Source organism: Hemitrygon akajei, chromosome 12 (genome assembly GCF_048418815.1).
Source record: "Hemitrygon akajei chromosome 12, sHemAka1.3, whole genome shotgun sequence".
NCBI classification, from domain to species: Eukaryota; Metazoa; Chordata; class Chondrichthyes; order Myliobatiformes; family Dasyatidae; genus Hemitrygon; species Hemitrygon akajei.
In genome coordinates this window covers 38466668-38480344 of record NC_133135.1, presented here as the reverse complement: position 1 = coordinate 38480344, position 13677 = coordinate 38466668, and the positions used below count along the sequence as shown (strand labels likewise).

Sequence of the window (13677 nt, the reverse complement as noted above, 5' to 3'; positions counted from 1 at the left end):
GTGTACAGTTCTGGTCACCGAATTATAGGAAAGATGTCAGCAAAATAGAGAGAGTACAGAGAAGATTTACAAGAATGTTACCTGGGTTTCAGCACCTAAGTTACAGGGAAAGATTGAACAAGTTAGGTCTTTATTCTTTGGAGCGTAGAAGGTTGAGGGGGGACTTGATAGATGTATTTAAAATTATGAGGGGGATAGATAGAGTTGACGTGGATAGGCTTTTTCCATTGAGAGTAGGAGAGATTCAAACAAGAGGACATGAGTTAAGAGTTAGGGGGCAAAAGTTTAAGGGTAACACGAGGGGGAATTTCTTTACTCAGAGTGGTAGCTGTGTGGAATGAGCTTCCAGTAGAAGTGGCAGAGGCAGGTTCGGTATTGTCATTTAAAATAAAATTGGATAGGTATATGGACAGGAAAGAAATGCATGGTTATGGGCTGAGTGCAGGTCAGTGGGACTAGGTGAGAGTAAGCGTTCGACACGGACTAGGAGGGCCGAGATGGCTGTTTCCGTGCTGTAATTGTTATATGGTTATGTGGTTACTAGAATGATTTTTGGTAAGGAAGGACCTGCATTTTGGTTCACTGTATCTCTAGTAAACTCCCTAGAGGATAGTTCATCAATTTTCAGGCTAACCTTACTAATTATTTATCAACTTAACAACAGTCTCTAGAGGAGCAAAGTTCCATTGATTTATACATATCAACTGATCAAACAGCCAAACTAAAAGTCCAGCAAGATGAATCAAATATTTTATTCTAAAGGGTTATTACAGCAATTAACGCATTGCAACCAGAGATGTCTAAACTATCATTTAAGATCATTTGGATTATCTCGGCCAACAACCTAACATATGTCGTAGTTACGGGCAGTTTCTCACCATTCAACTTCCATTTGCAATATTTCACTTAAATGTGAAATATGGTTGACCTCCTCAACCCCAAATTAAATTAGAGAAAATAAACATCGATAAATCAACTGAATGTAGTCACCAAATGCAATATTTGACAAGTACTAAGCTAAATGAAAAATAAAACAGTTTTTAAAATATATTTTAATATATGTTTTACATTAATCTGGATAAAATGCATGCAAGGTTGATAAAAACACCTGGTTATTTTCTCCATACCTCCGTACAAAAAGATGTCAGTTTTGGATGGACAATTGGTTGAACATACGTATGAAAGGTAGATTCAATTTCCAGTGTCCTGCCATGTAACTTGAGGATTGGGAATTCAATAATTTCCTGGAGTAGAGAAGGAAAGAAGTGATATGTAAATAGATGATTTTCTTCTCTCACAATCGTACAAAAAATAACATTTTTATTAGTGTTATGTACATAAGTCCTATTACCATGATAATTATGATTATTCTACAATGAAGAAATCTTGATTTTTTTTTTACATTCTTTAGAAAATTGCAAAGCATTTGGTTAAGATGTGAGAGGCTCTGATAAAGCTGCAATACTGCTGGTAATTCTCCAGTTCATAACGTTCCAGCAATGCACAGAAAACTAAATATGTCCAAGACGAGGAACTTAATGATTAAAGATTAAAAATGTATATTATTTGACATATGTACATTGAAACACAGTGAAATGCATCATTTGCATCAACGAGCAAACTAGACTGAGGATGTGCTGGGGTAAGCCCAAGGTGCCGCCATGTTTCCAGTGCCAACATAGCATGTCCACAACTTGTATTAAGCTATATGTTTTTGGAATGTGAGCAGCAACCCAAAGGAAACCCTGTCGCAGGGAGAATATGCAAACTCCTTCCAGACAGCAATGGAAATTGATTCCTACACTACCATGCCATTATTAACTTTATTAATGGACTTAATAAAAGATTTAAAAAAGGAAACAGCAATAATGAGGTAAATCTCGCAAATACAATAGTTTACACCCTAGAATACCATATGGCCGAGGAAAGGGTAACAATCATGATTTCTAATATAATTTAATAGCATTATCCCCTGAAAACTAATCAGTAAACTCCAAGACCTGGGCTTCAATACCCCCTTGTACAATTGGATCCCAGATTTCCTCACTTGCAGAATCCAGTCCATTTGGATTGGCAAAAACATTTCCTTCACAATCTCCATCAGCACAAGTGCACCACAAGGCTGTGTACTTAGCCCCCTGCACTTCTCACTTTACACCTAAGACTGTGTGGCTAAGTACACCCCCAACACCAAATTTAAGTTTGCCAATAAAACCACTGTTGTGAGCTGTATCAAAAGTGGTGATAAATCACCGTTCGGGAGTGAGATTGAACATTTGGCTGAGTGGTGTCATAAGAAAAACCTCTAATTCAATGTCAGCAAGGCCAAAGAAAAAATTGTAGACTTCAGGAAAGGAAAGCCAGAGATCCATGAGCCAGTCCTCATCAGAGAATCAGAGGTGCAGAGGGTCAGTAACTTTAAATCCCTGGGTGTCTCTCTCTGAGGACTTGTCATGGACCCATCATATAAATGTAATTGCAAAGAAAGCACAACAGCACCTCTACTTCCTTAGAAATCTGCAGAGATTCTGCATGACATCAAAAACTTTGACAAACTTCTCTAAATGTGTAGTGGGAAGTGTATTGACTGGCTACATAACTGCCTGGTATGAGAACACCAATGCCTTTGAATAAAAATCTTATTGAAGGTAATGGATTCAGCCCAGAACATTACAGGTAAAGCCCTCCCAACCATTGAGCACATCTACATGAAACGCTGTTGTAAGAAAGCAACATCCATCATCAGTGTCTCCCACTACCTAGGACATGCTCTCTTCTCACTGCTACCATCAGGAAGAAGGTACAAGAGCCTCAGGACTCACACCACCAGGTTCAGGAACAGTTACTACCCCTCAATCATCAAGCTGTTGAACAGAGGATAACTGCACTCATCTATTGAGATGTTCCCACAACCAATGATCTCACTATAAGGACTCCTTATCTTGTTATTTGATGCTCTCGTTATTTAATGCTATTTATTTATATTTGCATCTTCACAATTCGCTGTCTTCTACCTGATCTTTCATTGATCCTGTTTATAGTTAATATTCTATAGATTTGCTGAGTATGCCCACAAGGAAAAGAATCTCAGAGGGAGGTATAGAGGCCCAGGTTCTGCAATATCTCAATCAGGATTGTGGGAATGATGGTATAGAATGCTGAGCTATAGTTGATGAACAGCATCCTGATGTCAGTGTTTGTGTTGTCCAGGTGGTCTAAAGTCATGTGAAGAGCCATTGAGATTGCGTCTGCCGTTGACCTATTGTGGTGATAGGCAAATTGCAATGGGTCCAGGTCCTTGCTGAGGCAGAAGTGCAGTCTAGTCATGACCAACCTTTCAAAGCATTTCATCACCAGGCTACTGGGCGATAGGCATTAAGGCACCTCACATTGAGAAGTTGAAAATGTCCTTGAATATTCCCGCTAGTTGTTTGGCAAAGGTTTTCAGAGCCTTACCAGGTACTCCATCTGAACCTTCCACCTTGCGAGAGTTCACTCTATTTAAAGACAGCTTAACAGTGAGATAGAGGTCACAGGGTTATCAGGTGCAGCAGGGATCTTCACAGCTGTAGTTGTATTCTCTCTTTCAAAGTGGGCATAGAAGGTGTTGAGTTCATCTGGTAGTGAAGCAGCGCTGTCATTCATGCTATTGGGTTTCGCTTTGTAGGAAGCAATGCCTTGCAGACCCTGCCAGAGTTGCCATGCAACCGATCTTGCCTCCAACCTCATTCGAAAATTGTCTCTTCGCCCTTGAAATAGCCCTCCGCAAATCATACCTGGTTTTCTGGTACAGGCCTGGATCGCCAGACTTGAATGCCACAAATCTAGCCTTCAGCAGATCACATACCTCCTGGTTCATCCATGACTTTTGGTTTGGGAATGTACAATAAGCCTTTGTGGGCACACACCCATCTACACTGGTTTTAATGAAGTTGGTAACAACTGCAGCATACTCATCCAGGTTTGAAGATGAACCCCTGAATACAGTCCAGTCCACTGATTCAAAGCAGTCCTGTAGGCACTCCTGTGCTTCCCTTGTTCATACCTTCTTGGTCCTCACTGCTGGTGCTGCAGTCTTCAGACTCTGTCTATACTCAGGGAGTTAGAAGTACAGCCAGGTGATCAGACTTCCCGAAGTGAGGGCGTGGAATAGCACGGTAGGCATTCTTGATGGTGGTGGAGCAGTGGTCCAGTGTGTTGTTTCCTCTGGTATTATAAGTGATCTGTTGATGGTAATTGCTTAGCAATTTTTCAAACTGGCCTAGTTAAAATCTCCCAAAACAATGGTGAAGGCGTTAGGGTGTGCAGTTCATGCATGTTGATCCCATTGCTCAGATCATCTAAAGCCTGACTGACATTGGCCTGAGGTGAAATGTACACTGCTATCAAAATGACCCCGGAGAACTCCTGAGGCAGGTAAAAAGGACGTCACTTTACTGCTAGATATTCCAGGTCTGGTGAAAAGTATTGGGACAGCACTGATATATTTGTGCATCAAGAAGGGTTGATCATGAGGCATACTCCTCCACCTCTGCTTTTGACTCTATAGATCTATCTGGACAGTGTGTAGTAAACCCCACAATCTGAATCGCTGCATCCGGTACGGAAGGGGTTAACCAGGACTCCATGAAACAAAGGACACACGCGGTCCTAATGTCCCTCTGATTCAGCACCCTGGCTCTGAGATCATCGATTTTATTCACCAGAGACAACACATTTGCCAGCAAGATAGTCGGTATAGGGAGTTTAAAACCCCGCTTCCTTAAACGCACTTGTAACCCTGCTCTGCACTCACGCTTCCTCCGTGGTGTCCTATGTGGATACCATGGAGGAAGCGTGGAATTGACTTTATTACTTGCATCCTTCATGTACATGAGGAGTAAAAATCTTTACATCTCCGTTTAAGTGTGCAATATGCAATTTATGGTCATTTATAATATAGTATGTACAACAGTACAGTCAATATAACATAGAAATACAGTTGTGTCAGCACGAATTAAGCAGTCTAAAGCCATGGTGGAAGAAGCCGTCCCAGAAACTGTTGGTCCCGGCTTTTATGCTGCGGTTCTGTTTCCCGGATGGCAGCAGCTGGAACAGTTTGTGTTTGGGGTGACTTGGGTCCCCAATGATCCTTCAAGGCCCTTTTTACATACCTGTCTTTGTAAATGTCCTGAATAGTGGGAAGTTCACACTTACAGATGCACTGCGCTGTCCACACCACTCTGCAGAGTCCTGCGATTGAGGGAAGTACAGGCAGTGATGCAGCCAGTCAGGACACTCTCAATTGCGCCCCTATAGAAAGTTCTTAGGATTTGAGGGCCCATACCAAACTTCAACTATCTGAGGAAAAAGAAGCACTGTTGTGCCTTTTTCACCACACAGCCAGTATGTACCGATCATGTGAGATCCTCGGTGATGTTTATGCCAAGGAACTTAAAGCTGTTCACCCTCTCAACCCCAAATCCATTGATGTCAATAGGGGCTAGCCTGTCTCCATTCCTCCTGTAATCCACAACCAGCTTCTTTGTTTTTGCGACATTGAGGGAGAGATTGTTTTCTTGACACCACTGTGTCGGGGTGATGACTTCTTCTCTGTAGACTGCCCCGTGTTTGGGAGGTTGGCTAACGACAGACTGGAGACAGAAATAACCAAATTAATCAGACAAAATTGGTGATCTAATTGTCCCCTTGTGTGGGCTCAACAAGTAAGAAGAGAGAAGAAAATAGTGATTAGGAAAGGTCAGGATGTAGAAAGAGAGCGTGTAGTAGCAATTGAGATTAGAGAAGAGTAAAAACCTAACAGAAGAGCTAGCAGAAATGAAGTAGGAAATGACTGGCATTATCCCATCACGTCATCAAATTATTTTTCTCTGTCTTTTCATTCATGGGAGGTAGTTTTTTTATTCATGGAAACATACAGGGTAGCAGATGTGCTTTAAAGGCCAAACTTCTAGTGGTAGATTGTGGAATCTGATTGTCCCCCATAGTCCGATGCACCTCTTCCCAGATCTTGTTTCCTTCAACTTCTATCCATTCACTTTCCTTTACCTTTTTGTTTTCTTTACGCGGCAAAGGGTAAGTGCACAAAACGCACTGCCTGGGGTGGTGATAGAGGTAGATACTTCAGGGACATTTAAGAGACATGGATGAAAAAAAGACTGGAGTGAAGTGTTGGGTAGATCTTGGAGTTGTTTAAAGGTCAGCACAACATCATTGGCAGAAGAGCCTGTACTGTTCTATGTTCATCACGCTCTCATTCTCTGTAATGATGATACTTATGCAGTTTTCCCCATTTGCCTTAAAATTAATCCACAATGTAGATTAATTTTGTTGCACATGTAATTGTACAAGTAACATTTTTTTCAGTTGTAAAGAGGGAATAAGACAATAAGACATAGCAGCAGATTTAGGCCAGTTGGCCCATTGAGTCTGTTCTGCCATTCAATCATAGCTGAATTATTTTCCCTCTCAACCCCAGTTCCCTGCCGTCTTCCTGTAACCTTTGGCACCTTTATTAACCAAGAACCTGTCAACCCCTATCAAGCCTCAAATACGAGGGGTGATTGATAAGTTCATGGCCTAAGGTAGAAAGAATCAATTTTAGAAAACCTAGCACATTTCTTTTTCAACATAGTCCCCTGCTACATTTATACATTTAGTCCCATGGTCGTGGAGCATACAGATCTTGGACCTCCAGGAAGTGTCCACAGCAGGGGTGGATTGATAAGTCCGTGGCCTAAGGTAGAAGGAGATGAGTTATACAGCTTTTGTTACCTGCACATGCAGGTCAACTCTGAGTGATTATGCAGAAAGTTTGAAGTTAATAACTCATCTCCTGGTTGGGGATGGTTGGAGGTTCGAGGAACTCAGAATCCACTGCGGTCAGGTTGCTTTCACTGTGCGCTGCGTCTGCGAGGCTGGGTTCGACGGAGCTTTCATTGTGTGCTGCATCTGTGAGGTTGAGTCGGGCGGCGCCATGGAAGTCCATAGTGGGGGTATTCCCTTCTGCCGCCGGCGTGGGATGACGAGTCAATCGGGACCCTGAGGATTTGTGAAAACTGTGTGATGGTTTCTTTCGAACTTATAGTCTTTTAACATCTTTGGACTATTTTTACTGTGCCTATGGTCTGTTTTTTTTATCAATTATGCTATTGTTTGCACTGTTGTAACTATGTGGTTTTGTGCAGGTCTTGTAGCTTTAGTTTTTGGTCTTGTTTTGTCTGGTGGATTTGGAGCTCCTTTCCAGGGAACGCGCTAAGATGGTAGCGTGATATCAATACGCAGCAGCCTCTCTGGACTCTGGATTGGGGATTGCCAAACGTTATGTGGATTTTCTGGTGTAGTCTGTTTTGTCATATGCTTTCGTGATATCATTCTGGAGGAACGTTGTCTCATTTTTTAACTGCATTGCATTTGTGGTTTCTAAATGACAATAAACTGAATCTGAATATTATGATTACTGCCTTCCTAATAGGTTCCTTTACCTTAAGTTCCCTAATTAAATCTGGTCCATTACATAACACCCAATCCAGAAATGCCTTTTCCCTGGTAGGGTCAACCACAAGCTGCTCTAAGAAAGTATCTTGTAGGAATTCTACAAGTTCCATTCCTTGGGATCCAGCACCAACCAGATTTTCCTAATCTATCCCCACATTAAAATCCCCCATGACCATTGTAACATTGCCCTTTTGATCTGCCTTTTCTATCTCCTATTGTAATTTGTACTCCACATCCTGCTCGCAGGACTGGAAATTTAACTCCCATCAGGGTCTTTTTACTCTTGCAGTTTCTTAACACTACCCATAAGTATTTCTTCCAATCCTGTGTTACTTCTTTCTAAGGATTTGATTTCATTTTTTTAAATCAACACATCCACCCCAAGAACTCTGTCTGTCCTTTCAATACAATGTGTATCTTGATGTTAAACTCCCAGCTGTGATCTTCTTTCCACCACAACTCAGCAACGCCCACAACATCAAACCTGCCAATTTCTAACTGTGCTACAAGATCTACTTATTTTGTATACTGTATGTATTCAAATGTAACATCTTCAGTCCTGATGTTAACCTTCCTTTCAATTTTGTCTCCTTGTCGCCTGAAGTTAACTTCTTATCCATTTCTAAACTTGTCTTATTCTTTATTCTGGAGGCTTCAATAACTTCTTGTGCTCCTTCCCTTTTACTTTATCTATACATTTCCAAGCTGCTGAATCCACCACTCTACCCCCCCCCCCCCACCTCTTTTAGCTTAAGGTCTATTCACATTCCTCGTTGTTGCGATTGGTATAATAGAATGGGAAATGTGAGGGATTTACAGTTTAACTGGTTATTAACTTATTTTAATATTTCCCATCCCTATATATTGTTCTGTCATCTGCTACATACGTAAGATATGGAACCTACAACATAGGAAGAGATTACATGGCCCAATAGTTTACACTGACGTTTATGCTCCTAAAAGGCCCCATGTTCCTCCTAACAACAACTACCCATATAAAATCTTCCTTAATGTTGACCTGGTCTCTGCTACATTCATTCATTACACAGTCCATTTCTTAGCACTGTGGATTCAAAAGACCCTTACATTTGCCTAGAATTGTACATAATTGTTCCTTAGTAGATTATAAAGAATCTTAGAATTGTTTTATAGTATTTATGCCACTTTGCTGTAAAGTCCTACCTGTCTGGAATTGGACAGAGCATTTCCTACTGCAATTCACCACAGTGCAGACTTCAGTTCCACATCATATTTCCTCAGGCAATGACATCGTCAATCTATGCCACTCTAGTTATTTGATAAAAAATGAATTCAATGGTGCAATTTATGATTTTTTCAAATAATGATTATCAAAACCAAGTATGTTTTTTGCTGCAAGTAGTGAAATGTGCGCGACTAAGAGGCTCCCCCACAATCCCTGCCACTGCTTTTGTATGTAAAAACAGTGACCATGTAAGTTTTATATTGAAAATTTAGTAATGGCAAGCCTCTGTAAAGATCGAGGTATCTGTGAACTGCTAACTGCAGCTCATAGACCCCTCAACCTGAGCTGCTGGCTGTCACTAATCACAATCAGCTGAGTCCTTCTGTCAAGGAGAAGGTGGCCTCCCCTGGGATACCCTTGTTGTCATGGAGAGATCTCTTTAAAAGCAATGACCCACTTCCCCATGGGTCAGCTTGCAAAAGATGTGTCTTGGTATCACAGCTGAAACTAAGGTTTTTTTTTAAATATTCATTTTGAATAAAAATTGTATAGCGTCAGCAAAGCACAATTATGTAAGAGATACTGAGGTCAATTGCCATGGACTGAAAAACAGAAATTGAACTTGGAACCTTTGTGGTCTCTCTGGCATACACAAAAAATGCAACTAGTCTGACCTTCATGTTTGAAGAGTAGACAGAAAAATACTGTATATTCTAGCCAAGGAGCAAATAACTACCGGTAAGTTAATGGATAACAGCCCAATTAACAATGTTTGGTCATGAAAAAATTGTTATTTATAAGGATCTACACAAAAGAAGAAAAGGAACATGGGAGGTCTAGGCAAATTAAAATGAAATTAATTTTATATAAATTAATATGATTCATGAAATGCTACATTTTCCCTAAAGACGGTCACCACTTTGTGCCTTTCATACCAGTTCATTCCCAAGGCACAAAGGCACTGATCAAATCCATATCAGTTCAATACCTTAGAGAGGAATGGTTAGGAACACACTATCAATAAATAAGTTGTATCCAAGCTAAGGAACCTCAGTAACAATTGAAATAAAATGGATTAATTAAGAGATTGTAATCAAATCGAATTACAAAGACCTGAAATATATTTTAAAAATCACAAAGCTGTAAATAAGATTAGGAACAACTATTTTTTTAAAAAAATAGTTTTCAGAACTACTATACTGGAGTGCTGCCATTTCAAAAATATAAAACTGCCATCTACTTGCACTGCAGATCTTTTTAAGACAATATCTCAATGAACATTTAAAATGCTAAGGCACAGAAGGCTGTAGCCCAAGTACCAATAAATGGGATTTACATAGGTGTGTACTTAATGGTTGACACAAACATAATTTGCAATAGAAGTCAATGATCTGGTAAAAACAATATTGGAGGAGAAAAAAGAAGAGAAATAATATACTTTCAAATCTCTATTTGGGTCCAAATGCATGTAAATCTGAAGAAACAAAATTTATTTATAAAATTAAGAGCAATATATAATAACTAGTTCACATTGTAAATCTACCCACAACAGTGATGGCCACTCATATCAAAGGGGTATCTTATAAGCGACCTTCTCTTAATGAGTTATATGACATTACGCAGAGTCATCATTTGTATCTAACGGTACTTTTGGTTAAAGTATACAGGATCAGATCCATAGTCTACCTCAATACCTGCCCACCCAAACTTCTACAGCATGGAGATATCCAGCTCTAATCCAATATTTGACAGGTGGAAAGTGGCAGAAATTCTACACCTGCCCATTCACCTCTCCCACTCCTCCATTCAGGGCTCCAAACAGTCCTTCCAGGTGAAGCAACACTTCATTTACAAAAGGAAAGGTTTCCCAGTGGTCACTCATTTTAATTCCTACCCCCATTTCCATTCCAGTAAGTCAGTTCATGGCCTCCCACAATGAGGCCACTCTCAGGCTGGAGGAACACCATCTCATACTCTGTCTAGGTAGCCTGCAACCCATTGGCATGAACATCAATGTCTCTAACTTCCAGTAAAATTTTTTCCTCCTTGCACTACCCTCTTTTTCAATTGCTCACCTGCCTGTCCCCTCCCTTGGTTGCCCTTCCTTCCCTTTCTCCCATGGTCCACTCTCCTCTCCTATCAGATTCTTTCTTCTCCAGTCTTTTCCAGCTATCACCTCCCCCTCCCCACCCACCTGGCTTCACCTTCAAGCTTGTCCTCCTCCTCCCCCATCCCCACCTTCTTATCCTGGCATCTTCCCCTTCCTTTCCAGTCATGATGAAAGGTCGTAACCCAAAACATCAACTGTTTATTCAATTCCATTGATGCTGCTGCCTGACCTGCTGAATTCCTCAGCACTTTATGTTGCTCTGGATTTCCAGCATCTGCAGAATCTCTTGTGGCTTTGTATCTGACAGATATCCTGCAAGTATCAGGCTTTAATCAGTGAGCAGATCTCAGGTCATATATCTCTGAATCACAGAATGGCTACATACAGGAAGTAACTCATCATGTCCACACCAGCAGAAATGCCTTGGAAATCTCTGAGGCAGCTGAAGGCCTTTCCAAGAACTTTGAAATTATTCACGCAGATAATGTTAAATTTAAATATATAAAATAAATTATGATAAATTGTTGAGAGTATGCATTTTAGTAATCTCTTTACATTAGAAACACAAGTTAAGAAAGTTTTGATTTTGAATGACACGTTATATTAATTCTGATCAGAACATGCTTTACCAACAAAGAGATGGGCAACAGATGTACTGAAGTGATGACAACATCTCAAAAAGTAAATAAATTTTAAAAAATTGTAAACCATTTTTACAAAACACATATCAGTTGATTAATATGTTTCAATGAGAAATGTTATCTCCATGAAACTCATATTAATTACTTGATGTAACATGCAGAAATGTCTGATGAAGTTTCTAATTTTTGTGAATTCGTTGTATACATTTTTGTCTTCCATTTATACATCATTTACAATACCTGGATTAATCATCCCGGCACATAATATTGATACAAACCTGATGACCCTACACTCAAACTTAGGGACAAATAAAAAAGCACCTTGAAAGATTTTCAAACATGACCTGGCAGAGATTTCAAACATAACGGTTATTAACATCTAAACTTTAAAGTAAAACCAACTTTAGGAAATGGTACTAGATACATTTCAAAATCTTCTGGATAACAAATTACAAGACAAGCAAAATGGGTGTACAGGAACTTGTGTTTAAATAATACACTTCTGTTTTTGATTTACATTATAACCTTCTCTAAATAATTTATGGCATGATAAATTTATTGCACAGTGGAAGCTAACTGCAAATAAGAATTGCCAAATAATTAGATTTTAGTGCAATGCTTATAAATTATCCACTGATTTGTCCAGACTTGTTTGTCAGCTCTGTTGTGCTTTAGGTCATCTTTGACATTTTGGTGTTTGTGTTTTAATTGCTGATTTACACTTTGACAGACGAATCTTGATGCCTGGTGTCCAGGCTGTGATGTCTAAAGGGATTCAAGGCAATTAGAAGTGAAATGCTGAACTTAGAAATAATGTTTAGGTTTTTTTTTTAAGATTTCAGTGTAGAGAACAGCAATATGGACAGCAATATGGACAGCAATTTCCACAATTTCAAAACCGATACAGGATTAAAATTACAGGAATTTCATGAAATGTATTTTGAGAATAACACACTGGGGAGAAACAAATGTACGTTACTTATCATTTTAATTTTATTCAGAGAAATATCAGAGGATCATTGAAATTTGGGTCAACAGTGTATATTCAGTCAATATACATGCAGACAAAAAAAAGAAACAGCTAAATGCTGAATTCAACATCACTGTTTTTGCTTTGAAGACAATTTTGCATCTACAACCAATAAACAATAGATATTATTAGAAATTATTTTAATGCTATTTTACTTATCAGCTTTATTCCCAATCCTTTAATATAAGAATGTTAGGCAGCTTTTGCTTGTCGTCATGTCTCATTTTTGAACAAGCACTGCAGAAACATTGAAAAAGGAGGAACCGAATATTTTCATTCCTTATACAATAAAATCTTAAACAATTCTGGAGTCAAAAAAACTTGGAAGCAATGTCATTTTTAAACTACTATTAGCTCTATTTATTTGTGCACCAATATTAAAGTATAATTGTACAATAAACCATTAAAGAAGAAATCAACAATTTTTTAAAAAGAAAATAATGAATTAAAAAACTCAGGAAAGGCAGAGGGAATTGAGAGTAAATTTAATATCAAAAGGAAAAATCTGGCTAATATCATAGAATAGTATGACAGCATTCCATATAAAAGCACGTTGCTGCAAAATGCTGGGATCCAGGTTTAATCCCATGCTGCCCTATTCCATGAAACTTGTAATATTAAATGCACTTCAGTGACAATACTCTAGGATAAAGTTAAAAGCAGTGCTATCTTCTGATTATTTTTCTATAATTCATTTTAACCCCTCATTGGCCTGTCTACTAAATCAGCTTGTAAGTAATTGTGCACTTACATTGGCTATTGAATTCCAAATAATGTCTCAGCAATGATAAAGTCTATGAAGTTCAAACTGCTACCATGCTAGTTGAGTGTCATTCAGGTGAAAATAAAAATATTAGTACCAGTTGAGCATCCCTTATCCAAAATGCTTGGGACTGTAAGTGTTTTGGATTTGTTCGGGAGTTGGAATATTTTCATGTATATGAAATACCTTGGGGATGGGACCTAAGCCTAAACACAAATCCGTTTACATTACATGTACAGCTTATGTATAGCTGGTGTGAAGCTAGCAGAGTGAACAGTATGCAGTCAGAGCACAGTCTGACATGATGGAGCCAGGACCTCCATAGATTGTCAGGGGTTGAATGACTCTGCGATTGGCCTTGTATCTGCCAGCAACTTCGAACATCTGCCCATGGGGGGGGGGGGGGGGGGGGGGAAGAGTGGATATAGTTTT

The 13677-nt window shown here is 39.3% G+C and overlaps 1 protein-coding gene across 4 annotated transcripts in view; it reads right to left on the bottom strand.

Moving 5' to 3' along the window:
• The window catches only part of LOC140736905 (ERI1 exoribonuclease 3-like), a 301362-nt gene that overhangs the window by 252408 nt on the left and 35277 nt on the right, over positions 1–13677 (bottom strand). For all 4 annotated transcript variants that reach the window (XM_073062921.1, XM_073062922.1, XM_073062924.1 and 1 more), the window contains exon 3: positions 1128–1244. In XM_073062921.1, coding sequence (XP_072919022.1) covers positions 1128–1244 — 117 coding nt within the window. The remainder of the gene's footprint in view (positions 1–1127; positions 1245–13677) is intronic.